Below are 16,401 nucleotides of genomic sequence, written 5' to 3'. Positions count from 1 at the left end.
TTAACACATTCCATTTTGTGTTTAATATTTTAACTGAATTTAAGATCTACTTAAACCTAACTCTAGTTTAGAGTTCTGTGCAAGGACAAGCTCTGCTTAACAGTTCTGGTAAATGGCTCTCAATACACTATTGCATAGATTCCTAACCTGTGTACCACTTCTCCACTTAATCCCAGACTTTAACAGAAAAGTAAATAACAGCTCAAATTAGATCGACTGTAGTGGAATGGGGCAGCCATTTTACACAAGAAACACTACTTAGCAGCTGTATGCAGGAGGGAAGCAGGACAGTAGCTTCTCCAGTTGAAGTTACAGGGTGAGTTTTGGTCAAACAGAATATTGCCCAAACTGAGGTTCAGCCAGGACACTAACAGCGTAACCCCCTCATGCTCTTAAAAGTAAACAGGATCCTGGATGACAAAATTGTCAGGATCTTAATTCTAGACTAGACTTCTTAACCGATACTTAGCAAATCAACAGAAAATTTTAAGACAACAGAACAACATCTGATGTTTTAGTGAAGCCATCTAATTCTTTAAGCTATATCAAGTTAAAATGTTAGTATGCCGGTTCTCTCTTCTGGGAGCATAGTAGTTCCACTTTCAAAATACTGGAGATGATTATAAGCAAATGTGAACTGGCCTGCTATTTGGGAATTGCTTGTATTTGGGCTGAACAGTCTCTGTTTTTAAGAGGATTTGCTTGTTTATGCATAGTTGCTCAAATTTTTTAGCAAACTCTTCCAGGCGGTTACTCAGAATTTCTGAAACAATGTAGTTGAGCAAGCAAGACAGCTGGTCTCAGAACTTGATAAAACCACATTTAAGTAATCTTCAAGAGAGGAGGTGGCTATTTGTACATTAAGAGACATGTCAAAAACTCAAACACTGGAAAGGTCAATTTGTTTGAAAATGGTTTATTTAAAATAAGCAAAAAGAGGAACAAATTAAAATCTAGCTCCACTCCAACTAGAAAGAACTATAAAGAATTCCCATCCCACTATTTTTCTGATCAGAATGGGAAAGTAACTTTGTGTTCTAATACCAGAAAAAGCTTCAACAGCTGATATTTCAGGGGCACGTGGGTGGTCTGTTATAATATTACAAGTTTTAGAAAATACTTTGCATTTTTCCCATACGTGAAATAAAAAAAGAGCCTTCATGTTTTTGGCAAACCTACTTACTTTTGAGAAAGCAAAATGTCTTCTTGAATTTAATGTATGCTACATTACTTACACTATCTCATTTTTATTAAAGTTATTTCTTCATGTACATTAAGTTGGATCTCCAGCACTGCCTCTTGAACAGATGACAAAGAAAACTTAAAATCTTTTATTCATCCCAAGAGTTTGAAAGTCTGAGAAGGTAAGGACCACAAATCATGAATAAACTCTGCAGTGTATTTGAATATGAGTCTCTAACTATAAACAGCATTTCTAATCCTATTGCTAGCAACCATGACCTTGCTAAGGAAAAAAAATGATACTTGGGGTAAAGGACTACAAGGTATTAATCAAATGTCAGTTCTATAATTATGATTGTAACAATTATTACAAAAATTGCAGTGGTTCAAAACTGTTTTCTCAATTTTCCTTTACTGAAACTGTGGAGTCCTTTTGGATGAGACTTTTAAAAACAAATTCCTGTCTGCCATATGTAGAACTTAAAAATCCCATGACAATTTTCCTAAGAGTGGGAGTTTGCTTCAGTGTCCTTGAGCAAAATCTTCCCTGTCTTCCACTGTTGCACAGCATTCTATATACTCTTTGTCAGCCTGACTGGGAGAGGTTGCAAGTGCTTTGGAGGTTAGGATTCAAATTCAAAATGATCTGGACAAACTAGAGTAATGCTCTGAAGTGCTCCACTTAGGAAGGAACAATCAGTTGCAAACATACAAAATGGGAAATGACTGCCGAGGAAGGAAGTCGAGTATCAGGGGGTAGCTGTGTTAGTCTGTATCCACAAAAAACCAACAAGGAGTCCGGTGGCACCTTAAAGATAAACAGGTTTATTTGGGCATAAGCTTTCATGGGTAAACAACTCACTTCTTCAGATGCATGGAGTGAGAATTACAGATGCTGGCATTATTATACTGACACATGAAGAGAAGGGAGTTACCTCACAAGTGGAGAACCAGTGTTGACTAGGCCCTGTGAGGTAACTCCCTTCTCTTCATGAGTCAGTATAATAATGCCTGCATCTGTAATTCTCACTCCATGCATCTGAAGAAGTGGTTTTTTTTACCCACTAAAGCTTATGCCCAAATAAACCTGTTAGTTTTTAAGGTTCCACCGGACTCCTTGTTGCCTAGGAAGGAGTACTGCAGAAAGAGATCTGGGGGTCATAATGGATCAAGAGCTAAGTATGACTGAACAGTGTAATACTGTTGCAAAAAAAAGCAATCATTCTGGGATGTATTAGCAGGAGTGTTGTAAGCAGACATGAGAAGTAATTTTTCTGCTCTACTCCACGCTGATTAGGCCTCAACTGGAGTATTGTGTCCAGTTCTGGGCATCGCATTTCAAGACAGACGTGGACAAATTGGAGAAAGCCCAGAAATAAAAATGATTAAAGATCAATGAAAGAAGATTGAAAAAGGGGGTTTGTTTGGTCTGAAAAAGAGACAATGGAGAGGGGATATGACAACAGTTTTTAAGTACATATAAAGTTGTTGCAAGGAGGAGGGAGAAAAATTGTTCTCCTTAACATCTGAGGATAGGACAAGAAGCAATGGGTTTAATTTGCAGCAAGGGCAGTTTAGACTGGACATTAGGAAAAAACTTTCTAACCATCAGGGTAGTTAAGCACTGGAATAAATTGCCTAGGGAGGCTGTGAAATCTCCATCATTGGAGATTTTTAAGAACAGGTTAGACAAACACCTGCTAGGGATGGTCTAAATAAAACTTAGTTCTGCCATGAGTAGAGGAGCCTGGATTAGATGACCTCTGGAGGTCCCTGACAGTCCTACGATTCTGTAACTCTAGGATTCTAAGTGTAGTAAGTCTAAAGTTGCTCCTACAATATGAGATGGGATTTAAAACAAACAATATCTGAAATCACTCCCCAGCAGTATTTTATATTAACATATTAATTGATAAATAATGTAATTGATTAAATTATTAATAATAATAATGATTATTATTATTATTATTTCAAATAGACGCATAAGAGTCTCTGGAGTATTCAATACAATTTAAGATATCCAGGCCCAGCAGTTCTCTAGCTTATGAAGAAAGCAGCAGTTGGGGTTAAAAACAGGAGTTAAAATTTAAAGTAATTCAGAATTATGGAGGGGGAAAAAATCAAAAGCACTTAGAAAAGACACACATTTTTTAGTCCAAAATCTACTTCAGAAAAAAGAGTCCATAGAACAAAGAAGCACTCCTGTGCATCTCTAGTACCCACCGCTTATTGGTTCTTAACAGTGAACAAAGTTATGCTCATATATTTTTAAAAACAAGCAGTTATGTTGGCAATTTTATGTCACTGTCAGATAATCAAAGTAACAAAAAAAAAAAAGGTATGGGAAACAGACCAAGTCAAGACTGGAGCATGGAACAAATAGGTGTGAAACTCAAGGAACAGCGATATTAGTCAAAACCAAACTACTCTGAAAGAGTAACTTATTTTAACTAAGTATCAGAGGGGTAGCCCTGTTAGTCTGGATCTGTAAAAAGCAACAGAGAGTCCTGTGGAACCTTAAAGACTAACAGATATATTGGAGCATAAGCTTTCGTGGGTGAATGCCCACTTCGTCAGACGCATGTTATTTTAACTACGTTTCTAATAAATGGAAAGCTGACATACCAGTATATAACAAAGATTCAAGTAAAACTTTTAAAGAAAAAATACTGATTCATTCAGTAGGTAGAAGAGAACATACATTTAGCTGTGAACTGTCACAATAACGTACTTACTGATTTGTGGAGCAGGCAAGATTCGTGCAGCTCGAACTGGGCCATGTCGAACAGAAAAGAGTTCCTGGGCTTCACCACTGATCTGCATAATATACAAATTATAAACAATGTAAAGAATGTTACTTGTTTTAATAAACCATTAAAACCTCCTTCCTTCCATACCTAATTCACTAATCATCACTTCCTAAACTTTGCCATGCCTTCCACATAGCACAAGTGAACCCACTTTGCAAGAGTTTTGAGGGCTTCTTGTGTGTTTGGTGCTGTAACATGGTCACAGGATGCCCTATTAACAGTTGTTAAAACCATGAGGAATCTGCAGGTAAATTACTGTACAGGTATTTAAGCTACAAACACGTTTGCACCGGCACAACTGCATCTATGCTAGGGAGTTGCACTGATTTAACCTACTTTAAAAAAAAAACAGATTTAGTTAAATTAATGCAAAAACTATGTGTTAGGCCCCTAGGTGAGCTGTCACTTTTTTTTGGAGGCAGGTAGGGACTCCAAAAATTAAAGGCAAAAAGGAATTCACTAGAAATAAATTTCAGGGGAAGCGTTTTTCCTCCCTTCCTTGTAATTTCCATATGTGCTCAGCAAACTTTAAATATTTCATACACTAAGTTAAGTTCTGGTTTACCCAAGACCTGGAACAGCAAGCTGGAATAGAAATTATATATCCTTTCCATCCAAGCATCTTCACCCCACCCCTGCCCAAAAAAATCAATTGTATATACCCTTCCCCTACAGGACGATCATTTACAGGTCTTTAAAAATAATTGACAAATTATAGCAACAGAGGTCCTTCACATCAAGAAATGCATGTTTTACATTAGGCTACATAAAATACCATAGTGCGATACAACTTTCATAAGAATACTGTACACATTTCAGGACATACAAGTCCTCAACTTGGCCACTGATTAATACACAGTTTGTTCTACACATTGTATGTTTTATTAGAAGAGGCAAACTAATCTCTGATTAAGAGACTCAAATGTTGGATTTAAAGGATCAGAAAACCTGAAATATTAGTGCACCATATATTGTATAGGTGTTAAAATTGTTTTAAAAGTAGGAAGTCAAACTAATTGTTAGTCACTAATGGAAATCTTGAAAAGATTAAATCAGAAGTAGTTAAGAAGAATTTCCAGACTTCCTGTAAATGGTTGGTCACAATGTATTTTCATAACTGCTTGGTAATGGATCCGATATGGAATGTCAAACTTCAGGAAAATGGCAAACATTATGAAACTCATTTCCAAATAACTAAGAACTTAAAACAGATGTAATGAAGCTAAAAATTTAACCAGCATGTCGGCATACTATTTTTGGAAGAAAGTTTGCCAAACAAGCATTTTACAATATCAGAAATGCATACAATTTGAAAGAAAGACCTCATAATTCGATAAGTATTAAACCATAAATCTAACACAACCTTTTTAAAATGTCTTTTTATATTTCTTCAATTACTTCCTGCAGTTTAGATGACAAGTTGGAAAAATAAAAATCCACTGCTATTTAAGCAACAAATCATGACCAGTAACTCCGACTCACACTTTGTTGCCACATCTTAACTATAGCTTATTACCATTGCTATAGATAATGTACGTCAAACTGCTGCTGCTTATCCCCTTGAACCATCTATTTGTTATGAAGACTATATGCAAATGCTATACTTACTACAGTAAACACTCAACCTTTTTATAATTAAACACTGAACAGGGACAACCTTATTTCGGTTTTCCACTTACTCTCCTGATTCAATTTAAAATAACTTTCAGGACAGTACAAAAATTTTGGGAAACAGTTGTCTTTAAATTTCTCCCCAGGGACTTGGGTTCTATTCCAGTCTCACACTGAATGAGTCAGGAGTAATACCAATTAAGTGATTAGAATTATTCCTGATATAGATGGCTATAAAACTGATGTAAGAAAGATAAGACTCAGACCCTTAACCCATCCTGCTATTATTTTATTAGGTAGACGATCAGCACACAGATTCTGCTTTGCCATTTAGTAGCAGTGCTTGTACAGTACATAAAATTTTAATTATTCTGGGTTTTTTTTCAGAATAATTTCAGATTTAACAAATTAGTAATTTGATGACAGACAGTGTGCTGCTTCTCCTATAGCAGGAGGCGTGGTCCCTGCCCCAAAGAGCTTGCAAACCAAGTTATGTACAAACCAAATGATAGTATGATATTCAAAAGTCAAATTGGTGATGCTACTTTCCCTGTTACTCCCTCCACAGATTTAATTCTTTAATGGGTCACGGGTTTTATTGTTTGTGGGGAGGAAGGAGGGAGAGAAAACAAGAGTGCCTGTACCAAGCATAATGGGCAACATGGAAGAAGGAACCAATGGGGAGTGGTTAGGAAGGAAGCTTAGAGAGAGTAAAAAGTGAGAGGGAGAGTAAGAGGAAATGAAAGCAGAGATGTAGGCAGGAGTAGGTTTTGTGTCTGTGGGAACACACCAGTTCTATAAAAAGGAAAAAGTGGGAAAGTATAAGACTTTGAAACTATTATTATTGGCAGTTAAGGTTGGTTTTTTTCCAAAACCATGAAAGAGTGGTTCACATATGTGTATGCACACAAATGACTACAAAGGAAACAAAAAGGAAACAACATAACAGAAGTATGGAAGAAGTGATTCACATATGATAACAACCCAATTCAGTCACCTTGTGCTACTTTTTGAGCAGGCCAGCACATCAGCTCTAGCGCCAAACAAAGAGGCTCAACAGTAAAAAAACAGTTAAGGAGGCCAAACCCACTTAACTGAGATTCTGCTCTCAGATATAGCAGATTTACAAAAGCATACATAGTTTGCCAGGGATGCTGAAGAGGTGGTAAAACTTAAGGCACGGATTTTCAAAGAAGCTTAAGGGAATTAGGTGCCCAAATCCCACTGAAACTCATTTGTAACAGGGTACATAACTCCATTAGGCTTCCTTGAAAATCCCAGCCCAAGTTCCTTATGGCTATGCTGCTTTTCTTCTTCAATGTGTTGTATAAGCATTTACTTATTAGTCCTCCACATCTAAGGAAGGTAGGCAGGTATTATTCCCATTTTACTGATAGGAGAAACTAAACCAAAAGGAAAGCTAAGCGAATTGCTCAAAGGCAGAATCAGTGGCAGAGCCAACATTAGAACTTAGATGTTACCAACTCCCACAGCACTACAGAATGTCCTTCTCTCCTACTTTAAGCAGGATAAAGACAGGGTGAAGATTTTAAAATCTTAATACGTGCATTTTCAGCATCACAATGTTTAGATAAATATGTCTCACTGTGCAGTTCACATATTTGGCAGGTCACATATTGCTCAACTAATTTGGTGGTAGGGAAAAAAAACAAAAAATGTAGTGGCAGACTATAAAATGTTCTCTCACCTCGCTGTAGATTTTGCCATGCCATTACAATTTAGTCATATTGTTTAGTCAAATCCTGGTCTTATTTTATTTGAAAATTAAGTTTCTCTAAAAATTGGCAAAAAAACAAAACATATTGCAGCACAAGGTTCAGATTCAATGCCAATATTTTTAAAGTATCACATCACTATAAAATAAAATCTTTATCTCTCATGGCTGTTTTTATCCTTACGATCTCATCCTGCTTTACAAAGCAAGATGTGGTACAAGGTGAAGGATTTTGTTTACAGAACAGTAAAATCCTAGGTGCTTCTTGGGTTTGTTTGTAAGGCGAACCTCAGTTTAAAACTTATCTATTAGAATAAATAGTGATCCATCCCCTGTCACCCATTCCCAGCTTCTGGCAAACACAGGCTAGGGACACTTTAGAGCATGGTTTTGCATCCTGCCCATCCTGGCTAATAGCCACTGCTGGACCTATCCTCTATGAATTATCTAGTTCTTTTTTTGAACCCTGTCATAGTCTTGGCCTTCACAACATCCTCCAGCAAAAAGTTCCACAGGTTGACCGTGTGTTGTGTGAAGAAATACTTGCTTTTGTTTGTTTTAAACCTGCTGCCTATTCATTTCATTTGGTGACCTCTAGTTCTTGTATTGTGAGAAGGAGTAAATAACACTTCCTTATTTACTTTCTTCACACTGGTCATGGTTTTATAGACCTCTATCACATCCCCCCTTAGTCATCTCTTTTTCAGTCTGAAAAGTCCCCGTCTTATTAATCTCTCCTCATATGGAAGCTATTCCATACTCCTAAATCATTTTCTGAACCTTTTCTAATTCTGATATATCTTTTTTGAGATGGGGCAACCAGTATCTAAGATGTGGGCATATCATGGATTCAGATAGAGGCAGAATGATATTTTCTGTTTTATTATCTATCCCTTTTCCTAATGATTCCCAACATTCTGTTCACTTTTTTGACTGCCACAGCGCATGTCTGCCGATTCAGTCCTCATCTCCTTGCTGAGACTGCCAACAAAGAGGGCCAAGGTTTTCTGACTTGGACACCTGTCCTGCTAGGAACTGGACTAGGACAGACCACCCCATAAGCCATACAGTCACAGAATGGCTAACAACTTTCTCCCCACCAACCTGGGCTAGTTGTGAACTGGCAACCAGAAGGTGAAAGGCTACACATCCCATTACCAATCCCCTGAGCAGCTCAGTCTCCCAACACAGACAAAATATAAATAGACTTTACATTCTTCAAAAAGCACCTGCAGAGGAACAGGCTTGTGGCTGCCATTTTGGATTTGCTCCAGCTAAGTAGTGAGTCCCTGTGGCAGCTTTCAAGCTCTTAAAGGTTTTCTTTCCCATTCCAAAAGCAAAGAACATTTCCAAACAGGTTTTAAGAATTGAAAATGAAGCTTTAAAAGCAGCCTCAGGTACTCTTTCTATAGAGAGGGTGAATCCAAAATGACGGCCGCAAGCTGGTGTGGTGGGACTTTGCAGCTTCCACAGTCCAAGGAGTCAAGGCACAGGTTGGTTGTATTTTTAAAGCTTCAGATCTCTATGCAAGATTGCAAGCAAACAATCCATCAAACTTGAGTTCAATTCCCTCTGGCTCCTTTCTCCTGATATGAGAACAGATTGAGGAAAGGGAGGGAAACCATCCCCTCTTCCCTTAGACATTTGGGGCCACTACTTTGTAAGTATGGCAGATCAGGGATCAATCTGGACCACTGCTTAATTTTTGATGACAGACTTCTGTTGTTTCGGGCATACCAGTTTGAACCCATAACAAACAAAAAGGTTTGTTTACACTGTAAGGAAGATAATATTTTCCAACCATAGAAAATAGTTTCCATAGAGTCAAAAAATGCCAAACGTACACCAAACCAAAAGAATGAAAAAATAAATTAGAAATTTGACACTTAAAAATGCAAATTGTTAGGATTCAATAACAGCACTGTCACACAAATGCATAGTGAAGATGTTAGATAAGATATCAGAAATCTACCTTTTGGTTTTGAATATCGTTTTGAACGACAATATTGTATGACAGCCTAAATTAGTATTGATATCCTTATGAACTGCTCTCTGACATGATCCAGTTCAAGAGGAATACTACCAAACAAGATATTTGAAAGCTGGGGGGTGAGGGGAGGAGAAGCAGCCAGAATGTTAGTGTTTAAATTAAAAAACTAAAAAAAGTCTCTGTAGTGATAACAACCCAATTACTTTTGCATTAGGCAAAAGCATGAAAACAGAAAGTGACATTGCTAGAAATTGACTACTCAACTTTTCTTGAGTAAATGCACAAACAAGAAGTAAACAGTCAGTGTTAATGATGAAAAGTAAAATTAGATTTGTAAAATTCTTTAATAACCCAAACCATTATTAGTAACATGGGGCACGTTTGCACTGCACACTCCAGGCAGTGGTGTACAGAGTACATGTAGCTGCACACCACAGCAAAAAGCAGGCTGTGCTCACACTGGGGTGTGTAACTGTACACAGCAGCGAAAGGCTCTGGCAGGGGAAGACAGTGGGGACCTTCTGGAACGCTTCTTTGCTGCTTCCCACTAGAGCCTTTCCCCTCTGCCAGAGTCCATCACTGCGGCAGGGAAGGGCCCCGGCAGCTCCCTGCAGCAGGGAAAGGCTCCAAATAGTAGGGAGGCAGCAGGACGCTACACTACTAAAAACAGGAGCGTAGATAGAGAGGCACTGCTTGGATGTGTACAGAATCATGCAGGGTCCAGGCATGTCTCTATTCTACTTACATAACCAATGCCTCACCTTCTACACTGGCTATTTATAACCGTGCTCGGGAGCATGCAGTGTGTCTATTGTATATGCCACCATAAGGCGTATGCAGTGTAGACGTATCCACAGGCCATTTGCTTCTTAAAATGAGACTGCCTACCCATCCCCCCGCATCAGACGTATCCCTTTGAACAAACAGACCCTTTTCCCAGGCACATTAACAGCCCAACATAAGAACCTGTAAGGATGTGTGATGTAAATATAAATGCACTATATATAATAGCTGTTTGCAACAGCCAGCTGGAGTGAGGCTACCCTTTTCATCCTCCCCTATTTGGTATAAACTTTCTGTATGCCTATGTGTGTGTGCTCCCTTTGCCTAGAGAACAGAACAATGGAGATGTCTAAAACAGTATAAAACTCTTCCCTGTGGATTGAATGAAATGTTAAAATTGCAACCACCATGGAAAACAGAGGACATTAAATAAAATACAAAGAGTAGTTAAGCAGCTTGCTAATGCATTTGGTCACAGATGCATCAATACTGCCATTATAAATGTAACATGTTTTGAGGGGGTTTAACATTCTCAGGCTGCAGAGACTACACACATGTTTGTAATTTGGGACAGTGTTTCTTCACCCCTGCCCTCAACACTCACAAAAAGAAAAGAAGTAGGTGCGTGGGGAACCATCAGGATAGGGGCAGAATGATCCTTTATAGCTCTCCTTTCTTGCTTTGCCCTCTAACCAAGGAGGGTTCCACAGAATGCCGTTCAAAGACCTTGTTTCACTGCTCAAACAGGTGTGTTTTTTACCTTGGTGTAACTAACATGTGCAAGCTATCCTGAGGTAAAAACACAGCGAAGATCAAGCACTTCAGATTTACCGCAAGGTAAACTCACCGCAGTCAACCAGTGGAAGGCTTGCACTGCAGTAAAACCAAAGTGCTTTGGGATAGCTCATGTGTGTTAGTTACTCCGAGGTTAAAAAGGGCCATTTTTTTTAGCAGTGAAGACAAAGCCAAAGCCTACTGATGCTACCACCACATCTGCCAAAGGGTTTGCTGCAGAGAGGTGTGATGTTTTCCTTTCCTTCCTCTCCCCAAGTGCTGAGTACATTATAAATCACACAGCTTTTCAACACAATTGGCTGTGTAAGTTATGTGTGTTAAAACAAAACCAGTACTCTTTTAAACCCTTACATAACTCAAAACAGTTGTAGTATGAAAAGAAAAAAAACCCTAGAAGAATGATTAGCCCAGTCCCTGTCCCTACGCACACCTCCAAGTCTTCTGATGCTTTTAAAGGTTACATATCTTGGTCAGTCTCGCATTTTTCTAAGTGCCTACTGTGAGCCTGCACCAGGGTCTCCAAGTTCAGTCCCAAGATCCTCTGGTCAGAAGAAACTGGGAAGAAAGCACTTCATTTGTCATTAGCTTCCTACCTCATAAGTCACTGACACTTTTACCAGCATTAACTAAACTGGGGAAGGAAGGGAGAATGGATCTGGTTTTCCCAGCCACCACCACTCAGGCTTTTCGGAGAACTGAAGAAGGGAAAAGAATTCTCTCTCACACACACAACGTCTACTGTAAATGCAGTAACTAGTTTTAACCTAATAAATATTAAGATTTTTAATAGCTGGTAAATATTGGCCCATCATTTTTACATTCTGACAGTGAAACAAAAGAGAAGTCAGAGGATAGCATAACCATCCTTAACTTGCCCAACTATGACCAGTATTCCAAGGGTCTCTGATCAGTGAATGTAATCTACTATGTAAGCTGCCATACCAATACAAGTTTGAAGTAGCAGCATTGTACAACTTTTACAACATTATTTAAATATATGTTATGTTTACTATTATGCAGTTCCCTTTGAACAGTCAATACAATTCCCAAATTTATTAAAATTAAAGCCTAATAACTCTGTTCTAACTGAATAGGAAAAACTAAATTAATGTCACTTTCTACTTCTGAAACCTCCTGTGTACAATGAAAAAAGTTATCACCCACAAAAGCAGCCAAAATGCATTTCTGTGAATAGGAATAACTATCTAAAACAGATTCTTGTAAACCACATTAAGCAGAAACCAATTCCAACTGCTTTCTGGTTCTGACATTGTATTTGAAATACAAGACTGGGGGCAAAGGGAAAACAAATTCCAAACACAACACAAAACCACATTGCACAATTACTGAATGGGAACTTGTAGTCATTACTTTTGTATAATCCCAGATTTCTTCCCACTTCGAAAGGCATATTTTAAAAACACTTTTAACCTTTCCACCCCCCATTTCAAAACAAAGATCAAAGAAAACCAGTTTGGATGGATACCTTCTGCATCTTATGCAATACAGATTTAGACATTACACCTCAGAACTCCAGCCGTTACTTCAGCACCCAGCAGTCCAAACATTATTTCAGTCCTTTGAAGCCGATCAAATGGTATCTTCCATTTGCAAGTAACACTTCTGTAGTCAAAGATCTTACTCCAAGGAAATGTTAATGTAAAACCACTCAGACTGCAGAGACATACATACACTCCTGGAGGCAGACTACAAAGGTGTTTAGAAGTCAATGTAACACCATTATGGAAAGCGTCAGCTTAGTAGCTGTCATAAACACTTCATAATCACTCAGACACAAACTGGACTGCCTGCAGCACATTATTTTATTATGTGCTGAATAGGGGTCCAACTGAAGGAGGAAAGAAAGCACAATGCTAGAGATGATAGCCTCAGTGTATAGCTTTTCACTTAAACGTTGGGACTGTTGCTTCTTAAAACGGAAAGGGCTTCTAAATAAAATCGTACCGATTTCTCTTTTCAGATTTCTTGAGCTAGCGTGCTAAAAATAGCAGCGTGGACATTGCAGCACAGGTTAGCTGCCCAAGTACAAGCCAGCCTGACCCCAGGGGTCCTTACTAGGATGGCTGGCCTGCGCCACTGCCCTCACTACAAAGTCTACACACTGCTATTTTTAGCATGCTACCTGAAGCCGAGCTAGCATGTGTCTGCCTACCCGCTCCGGGAGGCACACCTCCAACTGCAGTGTAGCCAGACCCTAAGAGGACGTAGAAAGGATACGCATATAGAACATATGCTATTGCCAAGTGAATGACATAGCTTTGTATATAAAGCCACTTTGTCACACAACTGCCGGTTCTTTTTGTACCTGGACCCTAAATAGCAATAGGAAGAGGGTAGACAAGCGTAGATTATGCTATGTCCATTCTTCTTAGAAGTCTCATATATAAATCCCCAATCCACAGAATATCAAAGTTTAGAAAAAATTATCTAACTGGGAACTCAAACTAGAGATAACGTGAATGCCAAGGAAAACATTCCAACATCATATTGTTAAACACATATAAGGGGGCAATATTGTTCATATAATCTGCAGCTACACAATCCCTGGCTGTGGTCTTATCAGATCTCACAAGCTATCTGAATAGCTTTGGTTGGCCTAAAGGCCTCAAAGGAAAACCCTAGGTGCTGCAGAAAGTACGGATGGTCATTCAATAGCTGGCAATCTTTCCTCCCTCCACCACCATGCCAGTAAAGACTTAATTTCAATCAAGAATACATACCACTGACACTAGCCCAGTTATGGAAGTGACATAATTATATAATTAATCAAATTGCCGCTCAAACAATCCCTTTGTATAAACAAGCACCCTTCTCACCCCACAGCATATAAATCTTATTGACCAAAGCGACAAAGGACTGATCCCAAAGAAACCACACTGGACTTCTCCTTTGTAACATATTTAATCAGTGTCCTAAAATTTATGATGGGCCACTTCAGCACCACAAAAAACAGATTAATTAGTCAGGAAAGGCTTGCATCTGTGTTCTGACTTTGGAGATCTAAAACCTTCCAGGTGGCACCACTCTCCCTCATAAATGAAGCCTACAAATAGCAAATAATAATTTTTCCACATTTGCTCCAAAAATATTTTCCTCTTTCCTAGTGGCCTCAAATGCTGCTGGAGAGCGGATACCATGCAAACCTCCTGACATTTATCCCAGCTACAATGGCTCACATTGCCAAGACGTGTATATCAAATAGCACCTACAGATAACCCATCTCGAACTCATCATGAATCTCCTCCAAAGAATCACTTTCCTGAGGCTGCAAAGCAATGAATGTCACTTTATTTCAGAGACTAGATTCATATACGGTCACAACACAGTTTGCCATTTTAGAGCGTGTTACTTTGACATCTCATGCCCTGCTCCAAGCTGAGAATTCTCAAAGAGGGGTGCCAAGTCTTCAGAACACCCCCCTACTCCTTTTTAAACTGCCTCGGCTTGTGTATCAACTTGAACACATTCCCAAGCTCAGAAATTACTTTCTGAAAGCTGGTGAAGGGCTTCCTTATGCAAAAATAAAGCATAACAATAGGGGGTTGTTATTTCATATTTTCATTTTTTCTTAGTATTTATTAGCCTAATAAAAAGGAATAACAAGAAATAGAAAATATTCTATTGTGAAATACACTGGAAAAACATGTAGACTGGCTGGTGTGGAGACTGCTCTATTGACAGAAGAGACAAGGAATTAGTAGTTATATGCCATTGTTTGGCCTAACTATGGTACCTCCAGGCAAAAAAAAAAAAAAAAGATTCCCTCCCCACAAAAGGAGGGAAATGGAGTCCTCCAAGACACTTCTATGCCATCCCTCTTGCCCTCCCCTTACACATAAGACCCCATCTCATAACAATCTTCCCCTTGGTTATGAGTATAGATGGCTTCCTTCAGAGACACTCATTTCTTCAGCTACAGAGGGTCACCTGAGAAGTATACAAGGCACTTTCCCACCTCATGCCCAGGGAAAGAATATATTATATCAACAGGGAATTGATCCCTTGCCAGATCAAGACCCAAACTCTAAACTCTTCTACTGTAAACTAGCCCAGACAAATCCAATGTCACACAACCAGGTGTGTGCCGTTATACACCTTTCAGTAAACACTTATCTGTTCAAATAAATTCATTAGAGAACGTTCAAAGAAGTTATGTTATAGAAAAATCTTTAACTTAGCTCAGTGTCATTATCTCTATGTATTCTAACTTATTTGTTCAGAATCCTGTTAGGATCGCTGGTACTACTGAAGCTGTACTATATTTTTTAGCTCAATATCTTAGTGACACCTAATGTTTGTTCCCTGTAATACACATGATGAATAAAGCACAGTGTTTTTTTAAAAGGGTTAAATACTCACTTTTTGTATACGAATATTTTCAAGTTTAAAAAGTTTTAATAGTATAAAAAATTAGTTTGCGTGCTAAATTCTTATAGTATATACTGTAACTTCCTTACTCAAGAAGTAAACAACCAATTTGTTTTTTCTACAAGCGTATACTTCTTTTTTTAAATATTTAAAGACAAAAATACAGCAGCATCCAAATGTTCCATTCTGCTCCATTCAAAATAAAGTCCTGAATGTGAGAAACAACTGTAGTTCCTTAGGAAATCTATACAAATTCCCAAATTCCACATGAAGTACAGTAGGGTACATTAGGACCTCTTATTTTACATCACCACCCACCAAACTGCGGGCTCTTAACTTTCTAAAAAAGGTTTTCTTCCTCCTCTTTAGCCGGAAAGACATAAATTGCGAGAAAAATTCCAGTTCTGTCTCCCCCTGTAAAACCAAATTGTTAGTCCTTAACACAGCTCCCTAGCTGGTGTGCAAAAGTACTTTCAAAGAGAAAATGAAATTCCATTTCATTTCCTAAAATGTAGCCTGCTGCATAAAAAACTACTCTCTTTCTCACCCGGGGAGGGATGAAAAGGAGAAATATTTTCCAGAAAGGCTCTGTATTCTACAAAGAAAAGAAATTTCATCCAGTATGCTCATTGGGTTTATTTTGAAGTATAAAGTGTTGGACACACTAGATTTTATGAGTTAAGAATTTTATCACATACCATACTAAACTTTATTCTAAGTTCAAGAAATTTGGGGGAAATTTCCCAAATTAAGTCCATGTGCTCGAACCATTCTGAAACACAAATTGCATGCTATGTATGACAGAATAAAATTAAATCCATATGCACATATAGACTTTAATAAAATTAAAATTGCAAATCATGTACATGACAGACACACATTGTGATTGTAAAATGCTATTAATATTGTCATGCTTGCATTCCTGGGAAATGTAAATCCTTTTCATAATTTTTCATATAACAGTTGAATTTACCCTTCCTCCTTAGGGTGGACGTCTTTCCCCTATATTTATATGATATTAACTTCTCTGTAACGTTACACCCTGCTCCAAATCAAAAAATTACCTTTACAGCAAGTATCCGAATGAAAAAAAACCTCAGATTTAA

The 16,401-nt window shown here is 38.2% G+C and overlaps 1 protein-coding gene across 9 annotated transcripts in view; it reads right to left on the bottom strand.

Annotated features, from left to right (window-relative positions):
- BCAS3 (BCAS3 microtubule associated cell migration factor) overlaps window positions 1-16,401 on the bottom strand; it is a 482,555-nt gene that overhangs the window by 454,869 nt on the left and 11,285 nt on the right. For all 9 annotated transcript variants that reach the window (XM_044993805.1, XM_044993810.1, XM_044993811.1 and 6 more), the window contains exon 6: window positions 3,918-3,999. In XM_044993805.1, the coding sequence (XP_044849740.1) occupies window positions 3,918-3,999 (82 nt within the window). The remainder of the gene's footprint in view (window positions 1-3,917; window positions 4,000-16,401) is intronic.

The sequence above is a fragment of the Mauremys mutica genome, chromosome 19 (assembly GCF_020497125.1).
Source record: "Mauremys mutica isolate MM-2020 ecotype Southern chromosome 19, ASM2049712v1, whole genome shotgun sequence".
Taxonomy (NCBI): Eukaryota; Metazoa; Chordata; order Testudines; family Geoemydidae; genus Mauremys; species Mauremys mutica.
Note: the sequence above shows the minus strand (reverse complement) of the source record. Positions and strands in the feature narration are given on the sequence as shown.